This window comes from Alnus glutinosa, chromosome 5 (assembly GCF_958979055.1).
Source record: "Alnus glutinosa chromosome 5, dhAlnGlut1.1, whole genome shotgun sequence".
Lineage (NCBI taxonomy): Eukaryota > Viridiplantae > Streptophyta > Magnoliopsida > Fagales > Betulaceae > Alnus > Alnus glutinosa.
This window is the reverse complement of record NC_084890.1, coordinates 875,480-900,765: the sequence shown is the minus strand read 5'-3', so window position 1 is coordinate 900,765 and position 25,286 is coordinate 875,480. Positions and strand designations below refer to the sequence as shown.

Sequence of the window (25,286 nt, the reverse complement as noted above, 5' to 3'; positions counted from 1 at the left end):
CAATATTCCAAAAACCACAAGATCCACCTACACCGGCATCAATTTAGCTGAGAAGCCACTCTCCTAAGGATTTTCTCAGCAAACAAACAGATAGTTGAGAAAGCAGTGAAAATGGGATTTTGTAGAAGAATAAATCAAGAATAAGAATTTGGATTTCGGCGCTTCTAAAAGGAATTGACGGAATTCTGCCAATTTTAACATTGTTGCTCATATCTCCAAATGAATTTCCGGCTTGATATATATATATATATATACTCTCATCATATTAAACTTGATATATAGTTGAAAGGAAAATCACGATGCATGTGAGAAATCCTTGGTGGGTAAACTAATAAAAGTAAATTCATCCCCAAAAGTTAATGCCAACAGGATGTGAGAAATCACAAGTAAATTAAAGAAGAAATCCAATTCATAAAATCCCCTGATCTTGATTTCTCTAAGAAGCCATGAAACCCATTTTTACTCTATCTCTACGATCCGTTTGGTGGCCCAAAAAATCCTTGGGAGTATGGCTTCTCATAGAAATCTTGACCAGGGACTTTGGCGATGTTTGGCAAAGGCCAGTACAGGCCCGATAGTGCTTGCCACTAATCACATCATTTTTTCTTGCTTTCTCACATTAATCATTTTTTATTATTATTCAAATAAAAAAATTCACTATAATACAAAACTTTTTAATTTTTCTATACAAATTCTTTTTACTCTACATCACATATATCACTTTTTACTAATTCAACATTAACAACCCAATATTCTGTTCTGTTTCCTCATTTGCGAAACAAGGCCTTTATACATGGGAGAAGGCAGGACGGTGACCTTTGGCTAATTTAGGCAGTAGTGTTTAGCGGAGAAAGCGGGTCTTGGTAGATCCGGTGGTTTCTGGAATGGGCAACAGTGCATCTACCCGGCCACCATGGGTGGGCTATCATCTTTTGTGTTTGAATTAAGCTGATGCATGTGTCCAACTCTTATTGGATCGATGCTGCGTGTAAATTTAGACCACATCCGGATTCAAGTTGTTATATCTTATTAAATTTGTGAGACTATGTTTGGGATACACGTACATGGGCTATAATTTTCTCTGTTCTTCTCCCACCTTCCCAATTTGGTATAGACCACACATTAATGCGACGCCTATCATCCCACATTTCAACGGTGCAGTTGCTTGAATAAATTGATATCAATAAATTTAATAAGATATCAACGGCTAGTGTAAGAATAAATTTCATATCATGTCACGATGGGCCATTAATTTAACCTTTCTACAGAATCTTCTGACGACTTGAATTTGGAGTTGAATGGAGACCGATTTGAAATTCACGTGTCCTTATCTATAAAAAGAAATACATGTGTTCTACTCTTTTGTAATACATGCATGCAGCTTAATTATTTTCTCGGCACGTGTTAGGATCAGAGAATTGTGAGAATGCAATTTAGTTGTATTGGGTACTTTTTGACTTCAGTAATTTTTATTATTTTGTATTACATTTTTTTTTATTATTTATTTTTTTATTTTTATACACTTAACGATATTTTCCTTATCGGCTGCGTTTTTAAAATGCCGCATATTATGAATTTTTTTTAGTGTGTATGGGGAAGAAAAGTTGGAGTTGGAAGATCAAGGTGAGTGGAACTCTCTTGTCACATAAGACAAGAAGAAAACTTGTAATTGATTAGATTGATGGGCTTATGCTGAGCTTTGAGCCAAAGTGTGGAAAAGATAAGCCTAAGGGGAATAATGATTAATGGCATAGATAGTAAGTCTTGGTATAAGTCACATTCAGCAAATGACGAAGAATCTTACTGAGATGAAAAATATGTGGAGTGCTATTAGTGTAATAAGAAATGGCCCTACGAAAGATTTTGCAGGGAGGTGAAACAAGATTTAGAAAATTAAAAAATAAAATAAAATCAGATTTTTTTTGCAAAAATTTAGTCAATGTTGCTAATGACAAGTCCAATGACAATAAGGTTAACGCAAATCTTTTCACAGTTTATTCAAGTATAGGTTCTTTCATAAATTTTTGGATTTTGGACTTTACTTGCTCATATCATATATGTCTACATAGGCAGTGATTTGAGGCATTTAAATCATGTACTACTGATACTGTTCTGATAGGTGATGATACTAGGTTTAAGGCTATTAGAATAGGTACCAATATATACCATAAAATTCAGGATGTTTGATAGGGTTATTAGGATTTAGGATAATTACGAATGTTAGATATGTTCCTGACCTTAAGAAAGATTTGATATCCTTAAGCACATTGGATTCTTTGGGCTAAAGGTGCTGTGGAGTTAAGAAAATAGCTAAATGTGCTTTAATGGTAATGAAAGATAAGAAAATTGACAATTTGTATAAGTTACTTGAGAACGCAATTACAGGTGGAGTTGCAGCATCAATTTTGTTAGAATCAGATAATGATGATACGATTTTGTTGCATATGTAACTTGACCATTTAGGCGAGCGCGATAGGTTTGAACTTCACAAAATGAATTTGATAAAATGTGTGAAGTCATGCAAATTGAGATTTTGCAAGTATTGGGTTGAAGAGGGGAGGGCAGTGGTGGGAGAAGGAAAAAGATTTTCAGATCAATGTGTATGGGCTCCGAGAAGGCTTTTCAACCCGCTTAGGCCCGGCCCAAAAGCCCAACTTGTAACGACTCACTCCCAATGACACAATATTGTCCACTTTTAGCTCCTCAAACCAGACTTTCCAGGAGGTCACCCATCTTGGGATTGCTCTCGCAGAAGCACGCTTAACTGCAGAGTTTTGATAGGTTCATAACCATCACGGCTTTAAAACGCGTTATGTCATAAATTGTACATTTATACATATAAGCATATCCTCATTCCCAGGCGATGTGGGACGTCACAATCACCCCCTCTTTGGACCCAGCGTCCCTCAGTGGGCTTGTGCACGCTCCCACCATCTCAGGCTGGGCAATGGCTCTGATACCATTTGTAACGACTCACTCCCAATAACTTTTGTAACACTCCGGTCCCATATTGGGAAGAGATCAATAGTTCACATAGAGTTAGTAGTTTTTAAAGATACTCATGGCTGCTAAGTCCCACATTGCCTAGTTACTAGGTGAAACTGGGCTTTATAAGTGATTCTAGGGAAAGTTTCAAATTGACTAGTCCTTTTAGGGTGATAGCGCAGATGTGGCTAGCGCTTTTCCTTATGTTGTTACAGAACTCTTAAAAAAATATAGGTCTTTTTTTTTAAAAAAAAAAAAAAAAAAAAAAAAAAAAAAAAAAAAAAAACTTATTGGCTAGCCCAAGTCCAGCGGACCCATTGAGCTCAGCAGGCTAATTACTCACTAGGCCTGTTGTTAGGCATGAACCGATTGGGCCTGACCCAGCTTTAAGAAAAAACGAAAAAGAAATGAAGAACCCTCTATATGTGCTCAGGAGCAACGTACACACTAACCATTGGGCCACAACATTCTTTTTGGTATTTTATTCCAACTGTTATTTATATTAAGCATTTTTTTTTTCTATTTATATTAAGCGTTTGAATATGAATGGTATGAACTGTTTTCCCCACTAATCTTTTTTGGATTTTTGTGTGATTATTCCATGTGAATCTTTTTATTGGAATTTTCTGTATGACTATTCCATATCATGCATAAATATGGTTGCCATATTTTAAATAATTGTTTTTTTTTTTGTATTTTTTGTATTTTTAAATCCAATGTGATTTAAAAATATATTTTGTAGAAATATTAAAATATATCTTTATTAATTTTTTAGAAATGCATGTTATTATAATCTACGTAATTCTAAATGAGGAAGATGGCAAGACCTTAATATGATTATTCTAAATGAAAGAATATGGCAAGAGATGATTCCAAGTGAATGAGACAAATTTTGGGTAAAACTCACTCTTAAAAATCATCATACAAGCTCAGATGCCCAATAGCTTATACACACACGGTTAATACTAAACTTAACAAATGTCGGATATAAGAATTGTAACATACTACCACGCTTCCGCAGCTGACGTTCACGGTGGCTCACTCTATTAACACTGACCCCATGGTGGTCATTTCTCTTTTAGCGGCTTTACTCACATATCAGTTCTTTAATCCAGCCCATAAGTCACCCCCTTCAGTACTTGATGCGAACTCACTAATAACAAAACACATGAAAGGATAAATCGGTTACTTTGAGAGAGCCGTAATCTTCAATGACTACTTCGAGGGAGTCTTGACCTTCAAAACACAGTAAACTATATTCTAAAATAATAAATTCATACTTTTCTTATTGATAGCTCACATTTAAGTAGAGAAACAATATATTATGGTTGAACATAATAGGTTAATTAAGTCTTGACATCTAGGATTAGGACAAATCTAATAAGAAAGGAATCTAACTCTTTATTAAACTATAACATCTAAGGATATATAGTCTTTCTTGGACTCTAGGACGAGCGAAAAATACTAAATAATTATAATCATATCATTATGGAATAACCAACAGTTAGTTCATGCATGGCCTCTATGTCCCATTGACCAGTCGATCGGTTTTCTCCAAACGGTTCTCGAATTATTTTTTTTCCTACCTAAAATTAATTATGAAATTATATATGCCTTTTCATTATCACGAATGAGACACGCCCTTAAATTAATTATGAAATTATGCCCATTCAAAAAAAAAATTATGAAATTATGCCTTTTCATTATCACGAATGAGACACGCCCTTAAATTAATTAAGCATCATATTAGAAGGTAAAAGAAAACAATTATTTGCTCTCCCGGCCCGGCCAATTTTTAGAATAGTCGAATGATTAAATTTTCTCCATGTTTAGGGATGCAATATTAATTGTACGTGATAGTCCACTAGTAAACTATATATATCGATCTTTGCGCGCACCAAAAAAAAGTCAATGTTTTACCAACTGGCTGATGGGAGGGATCCAACTAATATAACACTAGCTAGCTAGCACTATAAATTTGAAAAGTTAGTGAAAGAAATTTGTAGAACAATCACTTGTTTCTCTCCTTTCTGTGATGGTGCTGCAATATCCCTTGGCTCTCACCACTTTCATTCTTTTCCTCTCTTTGGTTTGGCTGTTAAAAGTATGTAAAAAATCCAAAGTTCAGAAATTGCCTCCAGGGCCATGGAAGTTACCTCTTATAGGAAACTTGCACAACTTGATAGGATCACTACCACACCATGCTCTAAGAGAACTAGCCAGGAAATATGGACCCCTCATGCATCTTCAACTGGGTGAAGTTTCTACACTTGTGGTATCTTCCCCCAGGATGGCCAGTGAGTTCATGAAGACACATGACCTTGCCTTTGCGTCAAGGCCACTATTTCTTGCGGCTAAAATTATGACCTACGGTGGCTCAGACATTGCCTTTTCTCCATATTGTGATTACTGGAGGCAAATGAGAAAAGTCTGCGTGTTGGAACTCTTAAGTGCCAAGAGGGTCCAATCCTTCTCTTCTCTTCGAGAAGAAGAAGTTCATAATCTCATTGAGTCCATCCACTCATCTTCAGGATCTCCAATCAATTTTAGTGAACATATTTTCACTTTGACGACTACTATTATATGTAGAGCAGCATTCGGTAACAAATGCAAAGACCGAGATGAATTTCTATCATTGGTCCAAGAAATAATATCCTTGGCAGGAGGCTTTGAGTTGGCTGATTTACTCCCTTCACAGAAAGTTGTTCATATGTTTAGTCGTGCGACGATAGCTAAGCTAGAGAAGATTCATTTGAAGCTGGACAAGATCCTGGAGAACATCATCCATGATCACACGGAGAACCAGATGATGAGTGCATCAGCAGATCAAGAAGATCTTGTTGACGTCCTTTTAGGCCTTCAGAAAAGTGGTACACTTGAGTACCCAATCACAACCAACAACATCAAGGGCGTCATTTTGGTTAGTATTCCTGCTATATATAATCATTGGGTTAAGTCACTTCGATCTGTTGTCATCATCATATTTTTCTCCAATTAAAAAGAATCTGTAACAGTTTCTTGATAAATCAGTGTTGTCCCAAAAGTGGTGTTCTGTTCCATTAACAGATCGATGCAGGAAAATTTATATGATGGCTAGGATTTTATTTTATTTTTTTTAAAAAAAAAAAAAAAGAATCAGGTTTTTCTAATTATATTATGACTTTTTACTTTTTGGGTTTTCCTATTAACTTTTTTACTTCTATGATCGTGGATTTTTCTGGAAAGTTTAGGATTTGTTTTATATGCTCTTTAAGATTTTCTAGTAGCCTTAGGATTATAATTCATAATCTATGAAAAGACTCTTATCGAATCTTTATTTTGTCACTTAGATTAAAAAATAAATAGAAATGTTCCTTTTGCTGTCAAGAATTTGAGAAAAAATAGTACTTTCACACCGTGAAATTTTTAACTTAAATGGAAGCTGAAATAATATGAGTTAAACTTTGAACACATAATTATTGTTTTCATACTATGTTAAATTTTAGTTGTGAAAAAAGATTAAGCTTATAAAAATTTATGAATATAATCAATTAACCACTATTCTAAATTTTCAATTTTTTTTTTCAGGACATTTTTGCCGGTGGAAGTGATACTTCATCAACCACAGTGGAATGGGCTATGTCGGAAATGATGAGAAACCCTAGAGTGTTGGAGAAGGCACAAGCTGAAATAAGACAAGTCTTCAAAGGAAAGAAAAAATTCCATGAGAAAGATCTTCAGAATCTAAGTTATTTGAAGTTAGTAATCAGAGAAACACTAAGGCTACACCCTCCTGTTTCTTTGTTACTTCCAAGAGAATGCAGGGAGCCATGCTCAATTGATGGCTATGAAATACCCATCAAAACCAAAGTCATTATAAATGCGTGGGCAATTGGAAGAGATCCTGCATATTGGCATGATGTTGAGAGTTTTATACCTGAGAGATTTGATAATAGTTCAATTGATTTTAAAGGGACTTACTTTGAATATATCCCTTTTGGGGCAGGAAGGAGGATGTGCCCAGGAGTATTATTTGGTGTAGCCAATGTGGAGATTCCTCTTGCTCAACTACTATACCAATTTGATTGGAAACTCCCGGGCAGGTTGAAACCAGAGGATCTGGATATGATTGAAGTCTTTGGTGTAGTTGTCAAAAGGAAAAACTACTTGCATTTGATCCCTACTTCTTTTAGTCCTTCACATACCCATTGAGGCATTATCAGTATGGGAGCTTTGAACCTAAAAATTACTCGGAAGATGGTCTAGAAATTATCTTCATTTGTCAAGCTTTTCAGATGATTTTTTTTTTATTTATTATTATTATAAAAAAAAAGTGTTCTGAGTTTACATATTTAAAAAAATAAAAACTACAAAAACAGAGTGTTAATATCAAACAAAGCTTATTATCTTAATAATAAGTTAGTCGTTATAAAGAATGATCATTTGTGGGATGGTTGGTTTGGACATTCATGGAAGGAAAGAAAAGTTTGAACATTTTGGTGAGTTCTTCCAATTATGGGAAGAATGATAAAAAGAAATTTGTGTCTAAACAAGTTATGTCAAGTATTATAACTTGTATGAAGTACAATCTTATGCATCTTAGAATATGATCATCAAGATGATAGTCATGAACTAGTGAGTATTTGGTAAAATGTTGTAAAATTCTAGTCACATCTCAAACTCTGAAAACTCTTCTCAAAATTAGTTAACCAAACAAATTTTCAGATGCAGTCCCACTGCCACTGCTAACATGTACATCTTTCAAAACCAATTACAAAACTCAAATCACTTAAAAATAATAATAATAATAGTAATAATAATAATAATAATTGTGTTGTATTGTGGCAACCGTGCGTGGCTCCTAATTTGTAATGCTCCCAAAATTAGATAATGATTTTAATTAACTTGGAGAGTTATTGTCAATACCTTTAGAACAATTAATAGGTAATTGCCTAGTAGAAACTCCATTTGTGAACTAATTAGAGTGAAAGAAAATGAGAATACGAAAGAATATCAAATCTGAGAATCTAAAAGTAATTAAACCTCAAATAATGTTATCATCAAATATAGAGCAAGAGTTATCCAAAATTGAATCAAATCTAAACAAACCTATTACCAAGGGATTATTCGCTTGACGTCTTCATCCTTATGAACCTCTCAACTCTAACCAAAATCAACCTGGTAATTACCGACACACCAAGGGATTTCAAGACAGAGGAAACTATTGAGTAGGTCTATGACTTAGTAAATAAATCATTAGAAGAATGGTTATGAAATAAGCCTTGAGTATCAACTTTTATTTGCGGAATCATAGACATGCATAAGTATATATTTTGCAAAAAATGGCAAGTATCGGCTCTGTTACTATACTCTCATTAAAAGGTTATGGTTTGTTCTGAAAATGTTTACGGAAGCATAATTCCGATGACAATACTTATAGTTTAATGCAGAAAAAATCATGCTAAAAACACATTTGTATACGTAAATGTTATAGTTTATCTTATATGGTCTATCCAGAATATTTATCTCTTCCCGACAAAGTTGGCACGGTACCGAGGATTAAAAACATAACAAATGAGTCCACACCTAGCTATCATCTGATCGATGATGATTTATTACGATTGAGATAAGCATCAAGTAGTCTTTTTAACAAATGTTCAGCTCCAAGTTATTTAGATGTCTGGTATTATAGCAAAACTGTTGAACAAGTTAAACAATAGTTATGGGCTTCTTTTTTGCCTCACATTTCCACACAGCAGACGTTTGAATAAATCGATGCAAAGATATTGAACGGCTAGTGTGGACTTATTGTTAAGTACATAGAATCAAAGAGTGAAGGGAGAATCTATACTTAATTCTCTTGAACGTCCAACCAACCATCCCACAAATTATCATTCTTAATTACTACTAATTAACTTATTATAAAGAAGACAATACTAATTTCTTAGAGCATCGGTTTTAGGTTCAAAGCCACCGCAATGATAATGACTCAAAGGGAAAGTGAAGGACTAAAAGAAGCAAATCTCTCTGGTATAAAACTTTCTGCATCGTGCCAATATGCAGGATCTCTTCCAATGTCCCATGCATTTATGACGACTTTGGTTTTGACGGGTATCTCATATCCATTAATTTCGCATGGCTCTCTACATTCTCTTGGGAGTAACAAAGGAGCAGAAGGGTGAAACCTTAGAGTTTCGTTGATCACTGACTTTAAGTAACTTAGATTCCGAAGGTCTTTCTCATGGATTTTTTTCTTCCCTTTTAAGGCTTCTCTTACCTCTGCTTGTCCCTTCTCCAGCACTCTAGGGTTTTTCATCATTTCTGACATAGCCCACTCTGTTGTGACAGATGAAGTATCACTTCCACCAGAAAATACATCCTAGAAAAAGTTGAAAATTTTAGAATAATGGTTAAATAATTATATTCATAAATTTTATATATAAGCTTAATGTTTTGAAACAACTGAAAACTTAACATGGTATCAAAGGTGATTTTGGGTTCAGACTTTAACTCATATTAGTTAAATCTGCCATTTAAAGTACATATTTCACAGTGTTAACACTCCTCTCTCTCAAATATTCTGGACAACAAAAGAAAGAAAGAATAAAAAAAACTTTTATTTTAGGGAAAACTTTACTTATAATCATTGATCTTTTGTCACTTTTGAAATTAAGTATTCAAACTTTAAAAAGTGTCAATTTAAAGTATCCATTTTTCAATTTTTTTTTTTTTTTTTTTTTTTCAATTTTAACTCTCAGTTCGAATTTTCCTTTAAATCCGGTCAAATTTCTCAAAATGTCCCTCATTTTTTTTAAGGAAAAAAAAAATATTTTTTTTCGCAAAGATTTAAATGTTAGTCAGAATTTAACAGAATTTGCAAAAATATCCTTGCCTAACTCTTTGCAAATTTTATAATTTTTTTTTTTTTTGAGAATTTTAGCAAGATTTAAACGGAAAATTCTAATGGAATGTTGAAATTTTTTTTAAAAAAAAAAAAAAAAAATTAACTTTTTTAACAATTCAGATTTAATTTCAAAATTTTCACAAGCAAGAGAGGGGGAAATTAAATCTAGACCGTTAAAAAAATTACATAAAATCTTTAATAATTTTTTTAACATCACCCCAGCCAAATCCTCAACAAACAAGCCTAAAAAAAAAAAAAAAAAAAAAGTAACAGGTATTCACTATTCAGATCATTTAGGAGTGCCAGAAACAAAGTTAGGATGGAAAGACAATTTGTGTGCATATAAATTTGATGTAGTCGTGACCATGGGGATTGATTTCTACAAAGTGCTTCTTGCGTCCATAACATATTTTTGTGAGAAGTGCTACATATTTTAATTTTTTTAAAAAAAAAAATATTAATTTTCAAATAATATGTCACAATCTCATGTGATTTATCATTTTTTTAAAATGTGTCATCATCTTTTTTAAATAAATTTATTTGAAAATTCTCAAATAAATTTGCTATTTATTTTAGCTAAAAAGTTTTTGTTTTTGTTTTTGATTTTGTTTTTTTTTTTTTTTGTTTTTTTGTTTTTTTTTTTTTTTTTTTACTTTAGCTATCATTTTTTTAAAGAACTTATATCTGATTTTCTATTTTAGCTATTATTTTCATTATTTTATTTAAATAATATTTTTCAAAAATTTCTTTACTTTTTGTTTATTTAAAGGAAAGTGAATATTAAAATTTTAAAAAAAAATGTTTTATTTTTATCTTTGGTGAGTAAACAATACTTACCAAATATTTCTCCAAATTGGTGACTAAGATGCAACTTTTTTTATTTCCATTTCCTATTCGGACTAGCCCTTAAGTTAGGACAAAGTTGTTCACTGAACTGGGTTGAAGGTTTCTTTAATTAGGTCTAGCAAAGTAACATTTGTTCATAGAGTATTCTCGTATACTTTGTTAATTTTATTAAAAATGTATATAAAAATTACAAATTTTAACAATATTGATCAATTTAATAGGTTAAATTTAGACAAAATTTAAAAACATCTATTCAATTCAATTTAAGGAAAACTTTATAGGCATGTTATTACTCAAAAGGGCCAAAACAAAGAGGCCACCATTTATGAAAAGTCAGCCAAAGCCCAAATACACTCAAGACTTTTTCTTTTTCGGTCCATTTAAAAGTTTTCTTGTCTGGCGCATTCGCTTTCTCACTAAACAAACACGCTTTTTCTTTCTAGTCCAGCTCGTACTCATGAAAACAGCCGAGCTCCAAAATTCAGTTTGACCTGCAACTTTAGCTCGTAGTAGCGCATTTTGTTACAACTTTTGGACAGTAATCTATTTATGCAACCACCAAAACAGGAAATTTCACACAGAGCCCCCCCCCCCCGGTATTTGAAAGTTTGCGAGAGAACCCAAATCCAAATCTACATCAAAATCCAAAATTCCCAAGAAGGACCAAAAAATCAGAAATGTGTGATTTTGAACTTGACCCATTAATACCCAGTTTGGAAGCTATCAAAACCAATTCTCAGTGCCTGAGAAATTTAGGGGTTTTGCTTGGCCCTAAAGCCCCAGTATTTGAGCATTTGTGAGACACCCCAAAATCCAAATCTACCTCAAAAACCAAAATTCTCAACAAAAAATAAAAATAAAAAAAGACCCAAAAACTCAGAAATTTGTGATTTTGAGCTTGACCCATTAATACCCAGTTTGGAAGCAATCAAAACCAATTCACAAGTGCCTGCGAAATTTAGGTTGTACTGGGTCCTATATACTGGTCTCCCGCGCATTCTCCTTTGTGCCTTTTGTTTGAGCAAGCAGTGTTAACACTAGTTCATTTGGACTACGTACGCTAGTGTGATGCATCCCTATTTTGTTCTTCATCGTGGCTCTCAATTAACACTAGTTCATTTTAATTTATGTCGATGACATCTTGGTTACGGGAACACATTTTTATCTCATTCGGTCTCTACTGAATAAATTGAAAGCTGATTTTGTATTAAAAGATCTTGGTCCCTTGTTTTTTCTTTGGAATTCACAAACACTTTTAGTGATCACACAAGGTTACATCCTCCACCAATCCAAATATATTTTGGATCTCGGAGCTACTAATTTATCATTCTTAATAACTACCAATTTATAATTAATTATCAAGACAATACTAATTTCCTGGACCATATTTCCAAGTTTTTAGGTTCAAACCTACCGTACGTAATTAATGATAATCCCTCAAAGGGCATGTGAAAGACTAAAAGAAGTAGGAATCAAATGCAAGTTGTTTTTCCTTCTAACACCACCACCGATATTGGCTTCAATCAAGTCTAGATCCTCTGATTTCATCTTGCTCGGGAGTTGCCAATCAAATTAATTAGTATAGTAATTGTGAGCAAGAGGAAGCTCAATATTGGCTACCCCAAATAATACTCCTGGCATACGTTCTTCCTACCCCCAAAAGGAATGTATTCAAAGCAAGTCTTGTTGATGCAGTTTTCCAGTAGGTGACATGTTACTCCGTAATTCGTCTAGTTACTTGCCTTCTCTTCGTGATCTGTGAAGTAATAAATAACTGCATTGGGGGATGCTGATAATCCCACTCCGATGTTTAAGTCAGTAGGCAATTCCAATGAATATTTAGTATAATTTCAGATAGACAGGAATGTATGTCCATTCTTTGATACTTGGTGTTCTCTTGTATTTATAGATGTTCTGATGCGGTTAGAATGCTCCGGGTATCCCGGTTTCTTCGAGATCTACAGTTGAGGGTGAGGCGATCTCGAGTGTACGAATCTTCTGGGATCCATAACCCATTGATGCGATCTCGGCTGCACTAGGTAATGTCAAGAATCTAGGATTCATATCCTGGGTTGTTCGGCTGGTTCCGTGATATCCGCGAGTCTCGGATATGACAATGTGATCGAGCGATCTTCCCGATCGATTGGGCTGGCTGGGCCCAAAATTCAAAGATGGGCCTATTTAAACGAGATGAATGATAATTTTCCCAACAAGCCTCATTAAAATCAATTGAACTAGAATCAAACCTCTCTGGTATAAAACTCTCGACATCATGCTAATATGAAGGATCTCTTCCAATGGCCCATGCATTTATGATAACATAGGTTTTGATGGGTATCTCATATCCATCAATTTCGCATGGCTCTCTACACTCTCTTAAAAGTGTCAAAGGAGCATGAGGGTATAACCCTAGAGTTTCTTTGATCACTTACTTCAAGTAACTTAGATTCTGAAGGTCTAACTCATTAATTGTCTTTTTCTTTTCTTTTGAAGGCTTGTCTAATCTCAACTTCTGCCTTCTAGAGCACTCTAGGATTTCTCATCATTTATGACATAACTCACCTCTAATATGGTTGATGAAGTATCACTTCCAGCAACAAATATGTTCTGAAAAAAATTGAAAATTTTAGAATAATGTTAATATATATATATATATATATATATATATATATATATATATATATATATATATATATATATATATATATATATATATATATATATATATATATATATATATATATATATATATAAGGTTAATCCTTTTCCACAATAATTATAAGTTCGGACTTCGATGAACTCATGTTATACGTACATTCCATTTAAATTACATATTTCATGGGAGAACCCCTTCTATACGGTTATGGCAGAAAACAAGAGTATTTTGCCCACCAATAAACACTCAACACGTCAGTTTATCACACCAAAGTACCATAGAGTGAAAACACCCAATCACACCAAATTCATACACCCAACCCGTTGAAACCCATCCCTATTCTTCATCACCGCCTACCCAACCCAACCCAACCCGCCACCGTTGCCACCACAACTGGAGTTGCCACCAATGGGCCGGCTGGCAGAGTCAGAGTCGGAGTTGACTTGGGCCGACGGTGAGTGACGCCCGGACAGAAGAGTTGGCCCGAAGGCCACCCCCAGGTTCAGGCCAACCCTAGACCCCGAGGGGTGGCCGCACGGCAGCCCCATGGACCGGGGGTAGCCGCGCGGCCACCCTCCAGTGACCAGGGGTGGCCGCGCAGAGCCTAGGGTGGCCATCGGGCCAGCCCTAGATGGATCTAGGGCTGGCCCGAAGGCCACCCCCAAACCCCGGGGATGGCCGCGCGGTCGCCCCATGGACCATGGCCACCCCCCAGTGGCCGGGGGTGGTCGCGCAGGGCCTGAGGTGGCCATCGGGCCAGCCCTAGATGGATCTAGGGTTGGCCCGAAGGCCACTCCCAGTCCCCGGTGATGGCCGCGCAGCCACCCCCATGGACCGAGGGTAGCCGCGCGGCCACCCAGGCCAACTTTGGGTCCAAGAAGAGCGAACGGGACTACCCAACTCGTTCGGCTTTGTCGCGTCGTTGTCTTCTCCTTCGAGTTCCGTGGCCTCCACGTCACATGAAAAGCCCCGGTCTGGCAGTGGAGTTGCCGATCTCTGGTGTCCGGCGTGGCCGCGTGGGGCAATGGCTCTATGGCTGAGAGGATTTTTGGTTTTTGTTTAAGGTGAAAGAATGAGGAATGATCCGGTGTTTTGCCAACATTTATAATTTTTGTGTTTTTTTTTGTTCCATGCTGATATGTCAACTCCTTATTGGTGGGCAGAAAGGTCTAGATTTTTGTTACCACCGAATAGAAGTTATACTCATTTCACGGTGCATGTGAAACTCTTTTTCTCAAATCCTTGACAATAAAAGAAACTCTTGTTTTTATCTCATTTATAAAATAAAGATTCAATAAATTTATACATGACTCTTTATAGGTTATGGGTTCTAATCCTAAGCATACTAGAAAATCGTAAAGAGCATATAAAACAGATTCTAAATTTTTTAGGAAAATCCAAGAATATAGAAGTGCAAAAGTTAATGGGAAAACCCAAAAAGTAAAAGGTCCTCATATAAGTAGAAAAACCTGGAAAAAGAAAAATCCTAGCCATCATAGAATTAGTCTGTAATTAGGGCTAATAGCTAGTTTAGGGTGGCGCTACTCCTAATTGCGAGTTTGGAGAGAGGGGACCGAACCACCCTATGGTCAAGAGAGTAGTAATTCCGTCATCCTAACATCTATATATCCTAGGGGTGTAAAATAAGAGTTAGAGTTCAATGCCTCATTGGATCTCAATCCCTTTGCATATTGTGTCGAAGGAGTTTGTCTGTACGTACGTGTACTTGGTAGGAAGTATATTGCGTTGAACATGCATAATTAGATTACTCAAGCTTATCCAAAAATTAATTTCTTTTTATCTTTCTTTCCAGTTTCGGAAGAACTTGCCAAAAATTTCAGACTTTTCTTTCCTTCTCTTGAATGTCCAACCAACCATCGATCCCACAAATTAATGAATTATCATTCTTAACAACTACTAACTTATTATCAAGACATGCAATATATATTATGCTTTATTTGATAACACTCTTTCTTTTTCTTTTATTATTTCAAAACAAAAACGTTAACGAACAATCAAAAATAAAGAACATTCAAAACTATCTTCATTTTTACGTCACACCTTTTCAAACAAAAAACAAAAAGTACATTCTAAAAAGCATTAACAAACAGAACTAATTCTGAATTCAAAGTTACCGTAATGATAATGGAATGGCCAGTGGTGTTAGAAGATTTAAGACCTTTGATGACAAGAAATATGCAAAAGAAATTGTAAGATGCTCTTATTCAATAAATGCTATAGGTGTCTTATAAAAGACCCCTTACAAGCTATATATAGCGATAATCAGGGAAAATATCCCCTATTTTCTACCCGTAGAAAGAAAAAATACTACCTATTAAATAATATTACATTACTTGGAGAAAAACCTAATTAGAGATTACATGCTTTAAAAGGAAAAATACTTAATTCTTGCCAAATAAGCATACTTTATTCTGGCCAAAATAAACTGTCTTTATTCTTCTTGCCAAGTTAATGAGCTCATTGATAACAGATAATGCCTCAAAGGGCAAGTGAAGGGCTAAAAGAAGTAGGAATCAAATGCAATTTGTTTTTCCTTGCGACAACACCACCAAAGTTTTCAATCATGTCTAGATCCTCTGGTTTCATATTGCCCGGGAGTTTCCAATCAAATTGGTATAGTAGTTGAGCAAGAGGAAGTTCCACATTGGCTACACCAAATAAAATTCCCGGGCACATCCTCCTTCCTGCCCCAAAAGGGATATATTCGAAGTTAGTCCCTTTATAATCAATTGAACTACTATCAAACCTCTCTGGTATAAAACTCTCTCCATCATGCCAAAATGCTGGATCTCTTCCAATGGCCCATGCATTTATGATGAGTTGGGTTTTGATGGGTATCTCATAGCCATCAACTTCGCATGCTTCTCTACATTCTCTTGGCATTAACAAAGCAGCAGGAGGGTGTAACCTTAGAGTTTCTTTGATTACTGACTTCAAGTAACTTAGATTTTGAATGTCTTTTTCATCGATTTTTTTCTTTCCTTTGCAGGCTTGTCTTATCTCAGCTTGTGCCTTCTCGAGCACTCTAGGGTTTCTCATCATTTCTGACATAGCCCACGCTATTGTGGTTGATGAAGTGTCTGCTCCTCCAGTAAATATGTCCTAGAAAAAATTGAAAATTTTAGAACAATGGTTAATTAATTATTTTGGTAAATTTTTATAAGCTTAATCTTTTTAAACAATTAAAATTTAACATATTATGAAAGCAATAATTTTGGATTCTGACTTTAACTCATATTATATATACGTACATTCCATTTAAGTTACATATATAATTAACTGTGTGAAACTTTTTTTCTCAAATTCTACAAAAGTTAATAGGAAAACCCAAAAAGTAAAAAAGGTCGTAATTAATTAGAAAACATGAAATAATAATAATAATAATAATAATAATAATAATAATAATAAATTCCTAGCCATCATATAAACCTTTCCTGCATCAATGCTAGCTTAATGGAACGGGCCGCGAAACCACTTTTGGGACAGCGGTGATTTATCAAGCAACAGTTACAGGTTCTTTTTAATTGAAAAAAGATATGATTATGACAACAGAAATGACTTAACCCAAGGATTATAGCATAAATACTAACCAAAATGACGCCCTTGATGTTGTCGGTTGTGATTGGGTACTCAAGTGTACCACTTTTCTGAAGGCCTAAAAGGACGTCAACAAGATCTTCCTGCTCTGCTGATGCACTCTTCTTGTTCTCCTTGTGCTCATGAATGATGTCCTCCAGGATCTTATCCATCTTCATATGAATCTTCTCTAGCTTAGCTTTCGTCCCGCTAAACATATGAACAACTTTCTGTGAAGGGAACAAATCAGCCAACTCAAACCCACTTGCCAAGGAGACTGTTTCCTTGGTCAATGATAGAAATGTATCTTGGTGTTTGTATTTGCTACCAAATGCCGCTCTACAAAAAATAGTAGTGGTTAAGGTGGAAATATGCTCACTAAAATTGATTGGAGATCCTGAAGATGAGTGGATGGACTCAATGAGATTATCAACTTCTTCAACTCGAAGAGAAGAGAAGGATTGGACTCTCTTGGCACTTAGGAGTTCTAACACACAGACTTTTCTCATTTGCCTCCAGTAATCACAATATGGAGAAAAGCCAATGTCTGAGCCACCGTAGGTCATAATTTTAGGGGCTAGAAATAGTGGTCTCGATGCAAAGGCAAGGTCATGCGTCTTCATGAACTTGCTGGCCATCTTGGGGGATGATACCACAAGTGTAGAAACTTGACCCATTTGAAGGTGCATGAGGGGTCCATGTTTGCTGGCTAGTTCTCTGAGAGCATGGTGTAGTAGTGATGATCCTACAAAGTTGTGCAAGTTTCCTATAAGAGGTAACTTCCATGGCCCCGGAGGTAATTTCTGACCTTTGGATCTTTTAGATAGCTTTAACAGCCAAACCAAAGAGAGGAAAACAAGAAAAGTGGTGAGAGCCCAGGAATATTGGAGCACCATGGTCATCATAGAAAGGGGAGAAACAAGTGATTGTTGTACAAATTTCTTTCACTAACGTCGCAAATTTATAGTGGTTAAACGTTGACTTTTGGTCAAATAAAAAGCCAATTGCAAACATCCTACGTAATCTTCACCTGCCATTGGAATGAGTTTTAGGTGACTGGTCAAAGCTAGCAACATAAATTAATTTTGTTTTTCTTGGTATGGGGCAGTTTTTCATGCCTTTTGAATCTTTTGATCTCTCCCGATCTGTATAATATCGCGCGTGTTGTCCACGCTGGTGATATAACAGTAGGGTTTTAGAAATTGAGTTTTGCCGCAAAATATTTGTACATGTTTTGTACAACAAAGTTAGAGAAATACTAAACACCCCAAATTTTTTTCTCAAAAGTTGGTTCCTAATGAGATTGTGACACATTTTTCAAAATGATAGATCACATGAGGTTGTGACACATCATTTGGAAACAAACTTTTGAAGAAAAAAAATTGGGATGCCTAGCATTCCCTACAAAGTTAACGTGTAAATTATTTTCAAGTTTTTAACAAAGTGCGTAATGTTGTGCAACAATTTTCATGTCAGCTTTGTTGTACAAATAGTGTATAAATGTTGTGCAATAAACATTATTCTTAAAAATTATTCTTTTTTTTTTTTTCGTTGTTCTTATCCTATATTTTTATTTTTTCAAATTATTATTAAATGAGAGCCTCTATTATCCGAATGGAGATATATTACCTTTACAACTTTCGTACAACGACTCGTGTGCCACTCTAATTACTTTTTTTTAAGATCAACCATTAGATATTTAGGATCCACATATATGTAAGAAAACAGATCCAATAATTAGTTTGAAACAAAGTTGTTAGAGTTGTACAATAATCATTTCTCATCCGGATATAGTGTAAACCCACTTATTTACGGTATCCAATAAGAATTGGACACATAAGCTTAAAACACAAAGTAAAATAATCACGAAAACACTAAATTAGCCAACCTAACGTTTGTCAATGCATTGTTGCCCACAGGGATGCCCAAATTTCTTTAAAAAAAAAAAAAAAAAAAATTATGAGGTGGAAAAAAAAAACTATAAAAAGAATTTAAAAATATAAGGTAAAAAAATAAAAATATAGACTATTGGCCCTTACCAAAAAAAAAAAAAATTGGCCACTGGCCCCTGCCCATAAAAACTTCTAGTTCCGTCTCTGGTTGCCTAATATTCCAAAAACCACAAGATCTATCTACACCGGCATCAATTTAGCTGAGAAGCCTCTCTCCTAAGGATTTTCTCAGCAACCAAACAAATCGTTGAGAAAGCAGTGAAAATGAGATTTTGTAGGAAGAATAAATCATGAGTAAAAATTTGGATTTCGGCGCTCCAAAAAGGAATTGACGGAATTCTGCCAATTTTAACCTTGTTGCTCATATTTCCAAATGAATTTCCGGCTTGATATATATATATATATATATATATATATATATATACTTTCGTCATATTAAACTTGATACATAGTTGAAAGGATCCTTGGTGGGTAAACTAATAAAAGTAAATTCATCCCCAAAAGTTAATGCTAGCAGGATGTGAATAATCACCAGTAAATTAAAGAAGAAATCCAATTCATAAAATCCCCTGATCTTGATTTCCCTAAGATCGAAGCCATGAAACCGATTTTTACTCGTATCTCTACAATCCATTTGGTGGCCGAAAAATTCCTTGGGAGTATGGCTTCTCATAGAAATCTTGACCAGGGACTTTATACATTGGAGAAGTCAGGGCGGTGGCCTTTGGCTAATTTCGGCAGTATAGTTTAGCGGAGAAAGCGGGTCTTGGTAGATCCGGTGGTTTCTGGGTTGGCTATCATCTTTTGTGTTTGATTTAAGCTGATGTGTCAAACGCTTATTGGATCGATGCTGCGTGTAAATTTAGACCACATACGGATTCAAGTTGTTATCTTATTAAATTTGTGAGACTACGTTTGGGATACACGTACATGGACTATAATTTTCTCTGTTCTTCTCCCACCTTCTCAATTTGGTATGGACCAATTCCTAAAAGGTAGCGTAATTCAATTGGCTAGAGACTACCTCTCATGAAACGGAAGTCAATAGTTTGAATTTCCTCCCTTCTTGTATGGACATGTTAAAAAAAAAATAATAAAAAAAAAATTTGGTATGGACCACATTAATTAATGCGACGCCTATCATCCCACATTTCCACGGTCCAGTGGGTTGAATAAATTGCTATCAATAACGTCCGTGCTCGATCTGTTCTTCTCTGATAGCTTATTATATTAGCATGGAGACGAAAAAAAATTCAACGATTCATCCAAAAGAAAAAAAAAATCAACGGCTAGTGTTTAATTAATTTCCATGTTGAAATTTGAAACGACAGATGCATAATGCCTAAAAAAGTTCTCGATCTACCTTCTCTGAATTATTATGATATAATAAGCATACAATTAACAGGTAAGGGACATTATGTGGGGCTTTGCTTTTGCAGATTTAGATAAAGTCGAGGCCCAAGGTGCTCACTAAAACTAAGATTGGAACGTTTAAGGTATATATATATCCTCCCCATATATATATATATATATATATATATATATATATAGACACGTACACCATGTTGGTCAAAAAGGAAAAGGATGATTCAAAACTCACACGTGGGTTATATATGCATGTCTTCTTATGAAAATTATGTGGAACAAATTAATAGCAAGTTTCTAAAAAATAAAAGGTACATATGTCATAAAATTTAAACATTTGAAATAAATAATAGTTTAACAAAGTATTAGCATATTGAATAAATTTCATATCATGTCACGATGGGACATTAATTATATATCTTTAACCTTTCTACAGAATCTTCTGACGACTTGTATTTGGAGTTGAATGGAGACCGATTTGAAATTCATGTGTTCTCATCTATAAAAAGAAATACATGTGTTCTACTCTTTTGAAATACATGCATGCAGTCTATTTTCTCGGCACGTGTTTAGGATCAGAGAATTGCGAGAATGAAATTTAGTTGTATTGGGTACTTTTTGGCTTCAGTAATTTTTGTTATTTTGTATTACATTTTTTATAATAAATTTCTTCATGAACGCTTCGGCTTGTGAATGTACTTCACATTGAGGAAACCGCGTAAATCTATTGTGTTATTTTGTGTGATTTTTTTTTTTTAATTTACTGTAGTTGTGGTATTTTGCACGACAAATGGTATTAAAGCTAATATTCAATATTCAAATTGACGACAACCGTAAATATGACGAGCACCAAGTATAGAATGAAAAATTTGTTGATTCAGTAAGGAGTCTATGTAAAAGGCATTATTAATTGGGAAAGGCGAAGAAACCTCCAAAGATAGACGATAATGATCAGTGGAAAGAGATGGATGTCAAGGTTGCTAGCATAGACAATGAAGTTATTCTCTATCAAATGAAGTTATTCATAATGTGATTGGTGAAGAGAAGGCGCGCATAGACAATTTGACCGAAATTAGAGAGTCTGTATATGGTGAAAAATTTGACAGATAAATGTACGTGAAGAAATAGATATATGGTTAATTTACAGATGAAGGAAAATAAATTTTTTTCTTGAGTACCTTGACAAGTTTAACATGTTGAATACACAATTGTCAAACTTTGGAATGAAGATTGGAAGAGAAGAAAAAGTGATATTTTGCAAGCATCGCTTCCCCCCTTTGTATGATCATCTAGTCAACATTATTATACACTTAACGATATTTTTCCTTATCGGTTGCGTTTTTAAAATGCCGCATATTATGAATTTTTTTTAGTGTGTATGGGGAAGAAAATTTGGAGTTGGAAGATCAAGGTGAGTGGAACTCTCTTGTCACATAAGACGAGAAGAAAACTTGTAATTGATCGGATTGATGGGCTTCTGCTTAGCTTTGAGCCAAAGTGTGGAAAAGATAAGTTTAGGGGGAATAATGGCATAGATAGAAAGTCTCGGTCTAAGTCAAATTCAGCAAGTGACGAAGAATCTTACTGAGATGAAAAATATGTGGAGTGCTATTAGTGTAATAAGAAATGGCAATACAAAAGATTTTGCAGGGAGCTGAAACAAGATTCAGAAAATTGAAAAATAAAATAAAATCAGAATATTTTTGCAAATTTAGTCAATGTTGCTAATGACGAGTCCGATGACAATGAAGTTAACGCAAATCTTTTCATAGTTTCTTCAAGTATAAGTTCTTTCATAAATTTTTGGATTTTGGACTCTACTTGCTCATATCATATATGTCTACATAGGCAGTGGTTGGAGACATTTAAATCATGTACTACTAATACTGTTCTGATAGGTAATGATACTAGGTTTAAGGCCATTAGAATAGGTACCAATACCATAAAATTCAGAATGTTTGATAGGGTTATTAGGATTTAGGACAATTAGGAATGTTAGAAATATTCCAAACCTTAAGAAAGATTTGATATCCTTAAGCACATTGGATTCTTTGGGCTAAAGGTGCTATGGAGTTATAAAAATAGCTAAATGTGCTTTAATGGTAATGAAAGATAAGAAAATTGGCAATTTGTATAAGTTATTCGAGAACGCAATTACAGATGGAGTTGCAGCATCAATTTTGTTAGAATCAGATAATGATGATACAATTTTGTTGCATATGTAGCTTGGCCATTTAGGCAGCGCGATAGGTTTGAACTTCACAAAATGAATTTGATGAAATGTGTGAAAGTCATGCAAATTGAGATTTTGCAAGTATTAGGTTGAAGAGGGGAGGGCAGTGGTAGGAGAAGGAAAGATTTTCAGATCAGTTTGTATGGGCTTTGAGAAGGCTTTTCAACCAGCATAGGCCCGGCCCAAAAAGCCCAACTCTTAAAAAAATATGGGTCTTTTAAAAAAAAAACTTATTGGGCTAGCCCAAGTCCAGCGGACCCATTGAGCTCAGAAGACTGATTACTCACTAGGCCTGTTGTTAGGTATGAACCGATTGGGCCTCACCCAGCTTTAAGAAAAAAACGAAAAAGAAATGAAGAACCCTATATTTGTGCTCAGGAGCAACACACTAACCATTGGGCCACAACATTCTTTTTGGTATTTTATTCCAACTATTATTTATATTAAGCATTTTTTTTTTCTATTTATATTAAGCATTTGAATATGAATGGCATGACTGTTTTCCCCACTAATCTTTATTGGATTTTTGTGTGATTATTCCATGTGAATCTTTTTATTGGAATTTTCTGTGTGACTATTCCATATCATGCATAAATATGGTTGCCATATTTTAAATAATTGTTTTTTTTTTTTTTTGTATTTTTAAATCCAATGTGATTTAAAAATATATTTTGTAGAAATATTAAAATATACCTTTATTAATTTTTTAGAAATGCATGTTATTATAATCTATGTAATTCTAAATGAGGAATATGGCAAGACCTTAATATGATTATTCTAAATGAAGAATATGGCAAGAGATGATTCCAAGTGAATGACACAAATTTTGGATAAAACTCACTCTTGGAAATCAACATACAAGCTTAGATGCCCAATAGTTTATATACACACGATTAATATTAAACTTAACAAATGTCGGATATAACAATTGTAACATACTACCACGCTTCCACAGTTGACGTTCACGGTGGCTCACTCTATTGACGCTGACCACATGGTAGTCATTTCTCTTTTAGCGACTTTACTCATATATCAGTACTTTAATCCAGCCCATAAGTCGTCCCCTTCACTTGATGCGAACTCACTAATAACAAAACACATGAAAGGATAAATCAACTACTTTGAGAGAGCCGTGACCTTCAATGACTACTTCGAAGGAGCCTAGACTTTCAAAACACAGTAAACTATATTCTAAAATAATAAACTCATACTTTTCTTATTGATAGCTCACATTTAAGTAGAGAAACAATATATTATGGTTTAACATAATAGATTAATTAGGCCTTGACTTCTAGGATTAGGACAAATCTAATAAGAAAGGAATCTAACTCTTTATTGAACTATAACATCTAAGGATATATACTCTTTCTTGGACTCTAGCATGAAAAATACCAAACAATTATAATCATATCATTATGGAATAACCAACAGTTAGTTCATGGCTTCTATGTCCCATTGACCAGTCGATCGGTTTTCTCCAAATGGTTCTTGAATAATTTTTTTTCCTACTAAAAATTAATTATGAAATTATATATGCCTTTTCATTATCACGAATGAGACACGCCCTTAAATTAATTATGAAATTATGCCCCTTCAAAAAAAATTATGAAATTATGCCTTTTCATTACCACGAATGAGACACGCCCTTAAATTAATTAGCATCATATTAGTCGATGGCGCTCGGGTCTGCTGGGTTCGAGAGAGCTAGGCAAGGGTCAGTCGGTCGTTAAGCCGACGGTCGATCGGTGGGTGCTGGCTTGTTGGGTGAGAGAGAGAGAGAGAGAGAGAGAGAGAGAGAGAGAGAGAGAGAGAGAGAGAGAGAGAGAGAGAGAGAGAGAGAGAGAGAGAGAGAGATGGAGAGACAGCGAGCTGGCTGAAGGACGGTGTGTGTCAGAGGGCGTCGGTCGTTGGGCGGTCGGTGGGTGCCGGTCATTGAGTGGTCGGTGAGTGCCGGTCCGTCGTTTGGAGAGAGAGAGAGAGAGAGAGAGAGAGAGAGAGAGAGAGAGAGAGAGAACGAGCTGGGAGCCGGCCGAGGGACGATGCAGGTCAGAGGGCGCCGGCCGGTCGTTGGGGGAGGGGACGATGGCCAGAGAGGGTGAGATTTGGGAAAATGGGGGGAAAAATTGGACAGTGAGACTGAAATGTCGACCCACCCGCGTTTTCAACGTTTATTTTTGAATTTTTTTTTTTAATTCAAGACAGAAGAGACCACTAAGTAGATCTATGACTTAGTAAATAAATCATTACAAGAATGGTTATGAAATAAGCCTTGAGTATCAACTTTTATTTGCGGAATCATAGACATAAGTATATATTTTGCAAAAAATAGCAAGTATCGGCCCCGTTACTATACTCTCATTAAAAGGTTATGATTTGTTTTGAAAATATTTACGGAGGCATAATTCCGATGACAATACTTATAGTTTAATGCATGGAAAATCATGCTAAAAGAACATTTGTATACGTATATGTTATAGTTTATCTCATATGGTCTATCTAAAATATTAATCCCTTCCCGACAAAGTTCGCACGGTACCGAGGATTAAAAACATAACAAATTAGTCCACACCTAGCTATCATCTGATGATGATTTATTACGATTGAGATAAGCATCAAGTAGTCTTTTTAACAAATTAATGTTCAGCTCCAAGTTATTTAGATGTCTGGTATTAGCAAAACTGTTTAACAAGTTAAACAATAGTTATGGGCTTCTTTTTTGCCTCACATTTCCACATAGTAGACGGTTGAATAAATCGATACAAAGATATA

The 25,286-nt window shown here is 34.9% G+C and overlaps 2 protein-coding genes across 2 annotated transcripts; one reads left to right on the top strand and one right to left on the bottom strand.

The window, feature by feature from the left end:
* Positions 1–4,969: 4,969 nt before the first annotated feature.
* Positions 4,970–7,599, top strand: LOC133869738 (cytochrome P450 71D8-like). The gene is made up of 2 exons (XM_062306817.1): positions 4,970–5,905; positions 6,553–7,599. Exons 1-2 carry the CDS (start codon positions 5,021–5,023, stop codon positions 7,174–7,176), a joined length of 1,509 nt encoding a protein of 502 aa, XP_062162801.1. The 5' UTR covers positions 4,970–5,020; the 3' UTR covers positions 7,177–7,599.
* Positions 7,600–15,594: 7,995 nt separating this feature from the next.
* Positions 15,595–17,893, bottom strand: LOC133868711 (desmethyl-deoxy-podophyllotoxin synthase-like). The gene is made up of 2 exons (XM_062305690.1): positions 16,982–17,893; positions 15,595–16,493 (listed from the first exon to the last, which is right to left on the bottom strand). Exons 1-2 carry the CDS (start codon positions 17,870–17,872, stop codon positions 15,870–15,872), a joined length of 1,515 nt encoding a protein of 504 aa, XP_062161674.1. The 5' UTR covers positions 17,873–17,893; the 3' UTR covers positions 15,595–15,869.
* Between the last annotated feature and the right edge of the window lie 7,393 nt (positions 17,894–25,286).

Bases quoted from the DNA above. Each gene is read 5' to 3' on its own strand.
- LOC133869738 (XM_062306817.1), top strand. From the start codon at position 5,021: ATGGTGCTGCAATATCCCTTGGCTCTCACCACTTTCATTCTTTTCCTC. The intron at 5,906-6,552 runs GTTAGTATTCCT...TTTTTTTTTCAG, and splicing joins ACATCAAGGGCGTCATTTTG to GACATTTTTGCCGGTGGAAG.
- LOC133868711 (XM_062305690.1), bottom strand. From the start codon at position 17,872: ATGATGACCATGGTGCTCCAATATTCCTGGGCTCTCACCACTTTTCTT. The intron at 16,494-16,981 runs GTTAGTATTTAT...AATTTTTTCTAG, and splicing joins ACATCAAGGGCGTCATTTTG to GACATATTTACTGGAGGAGC.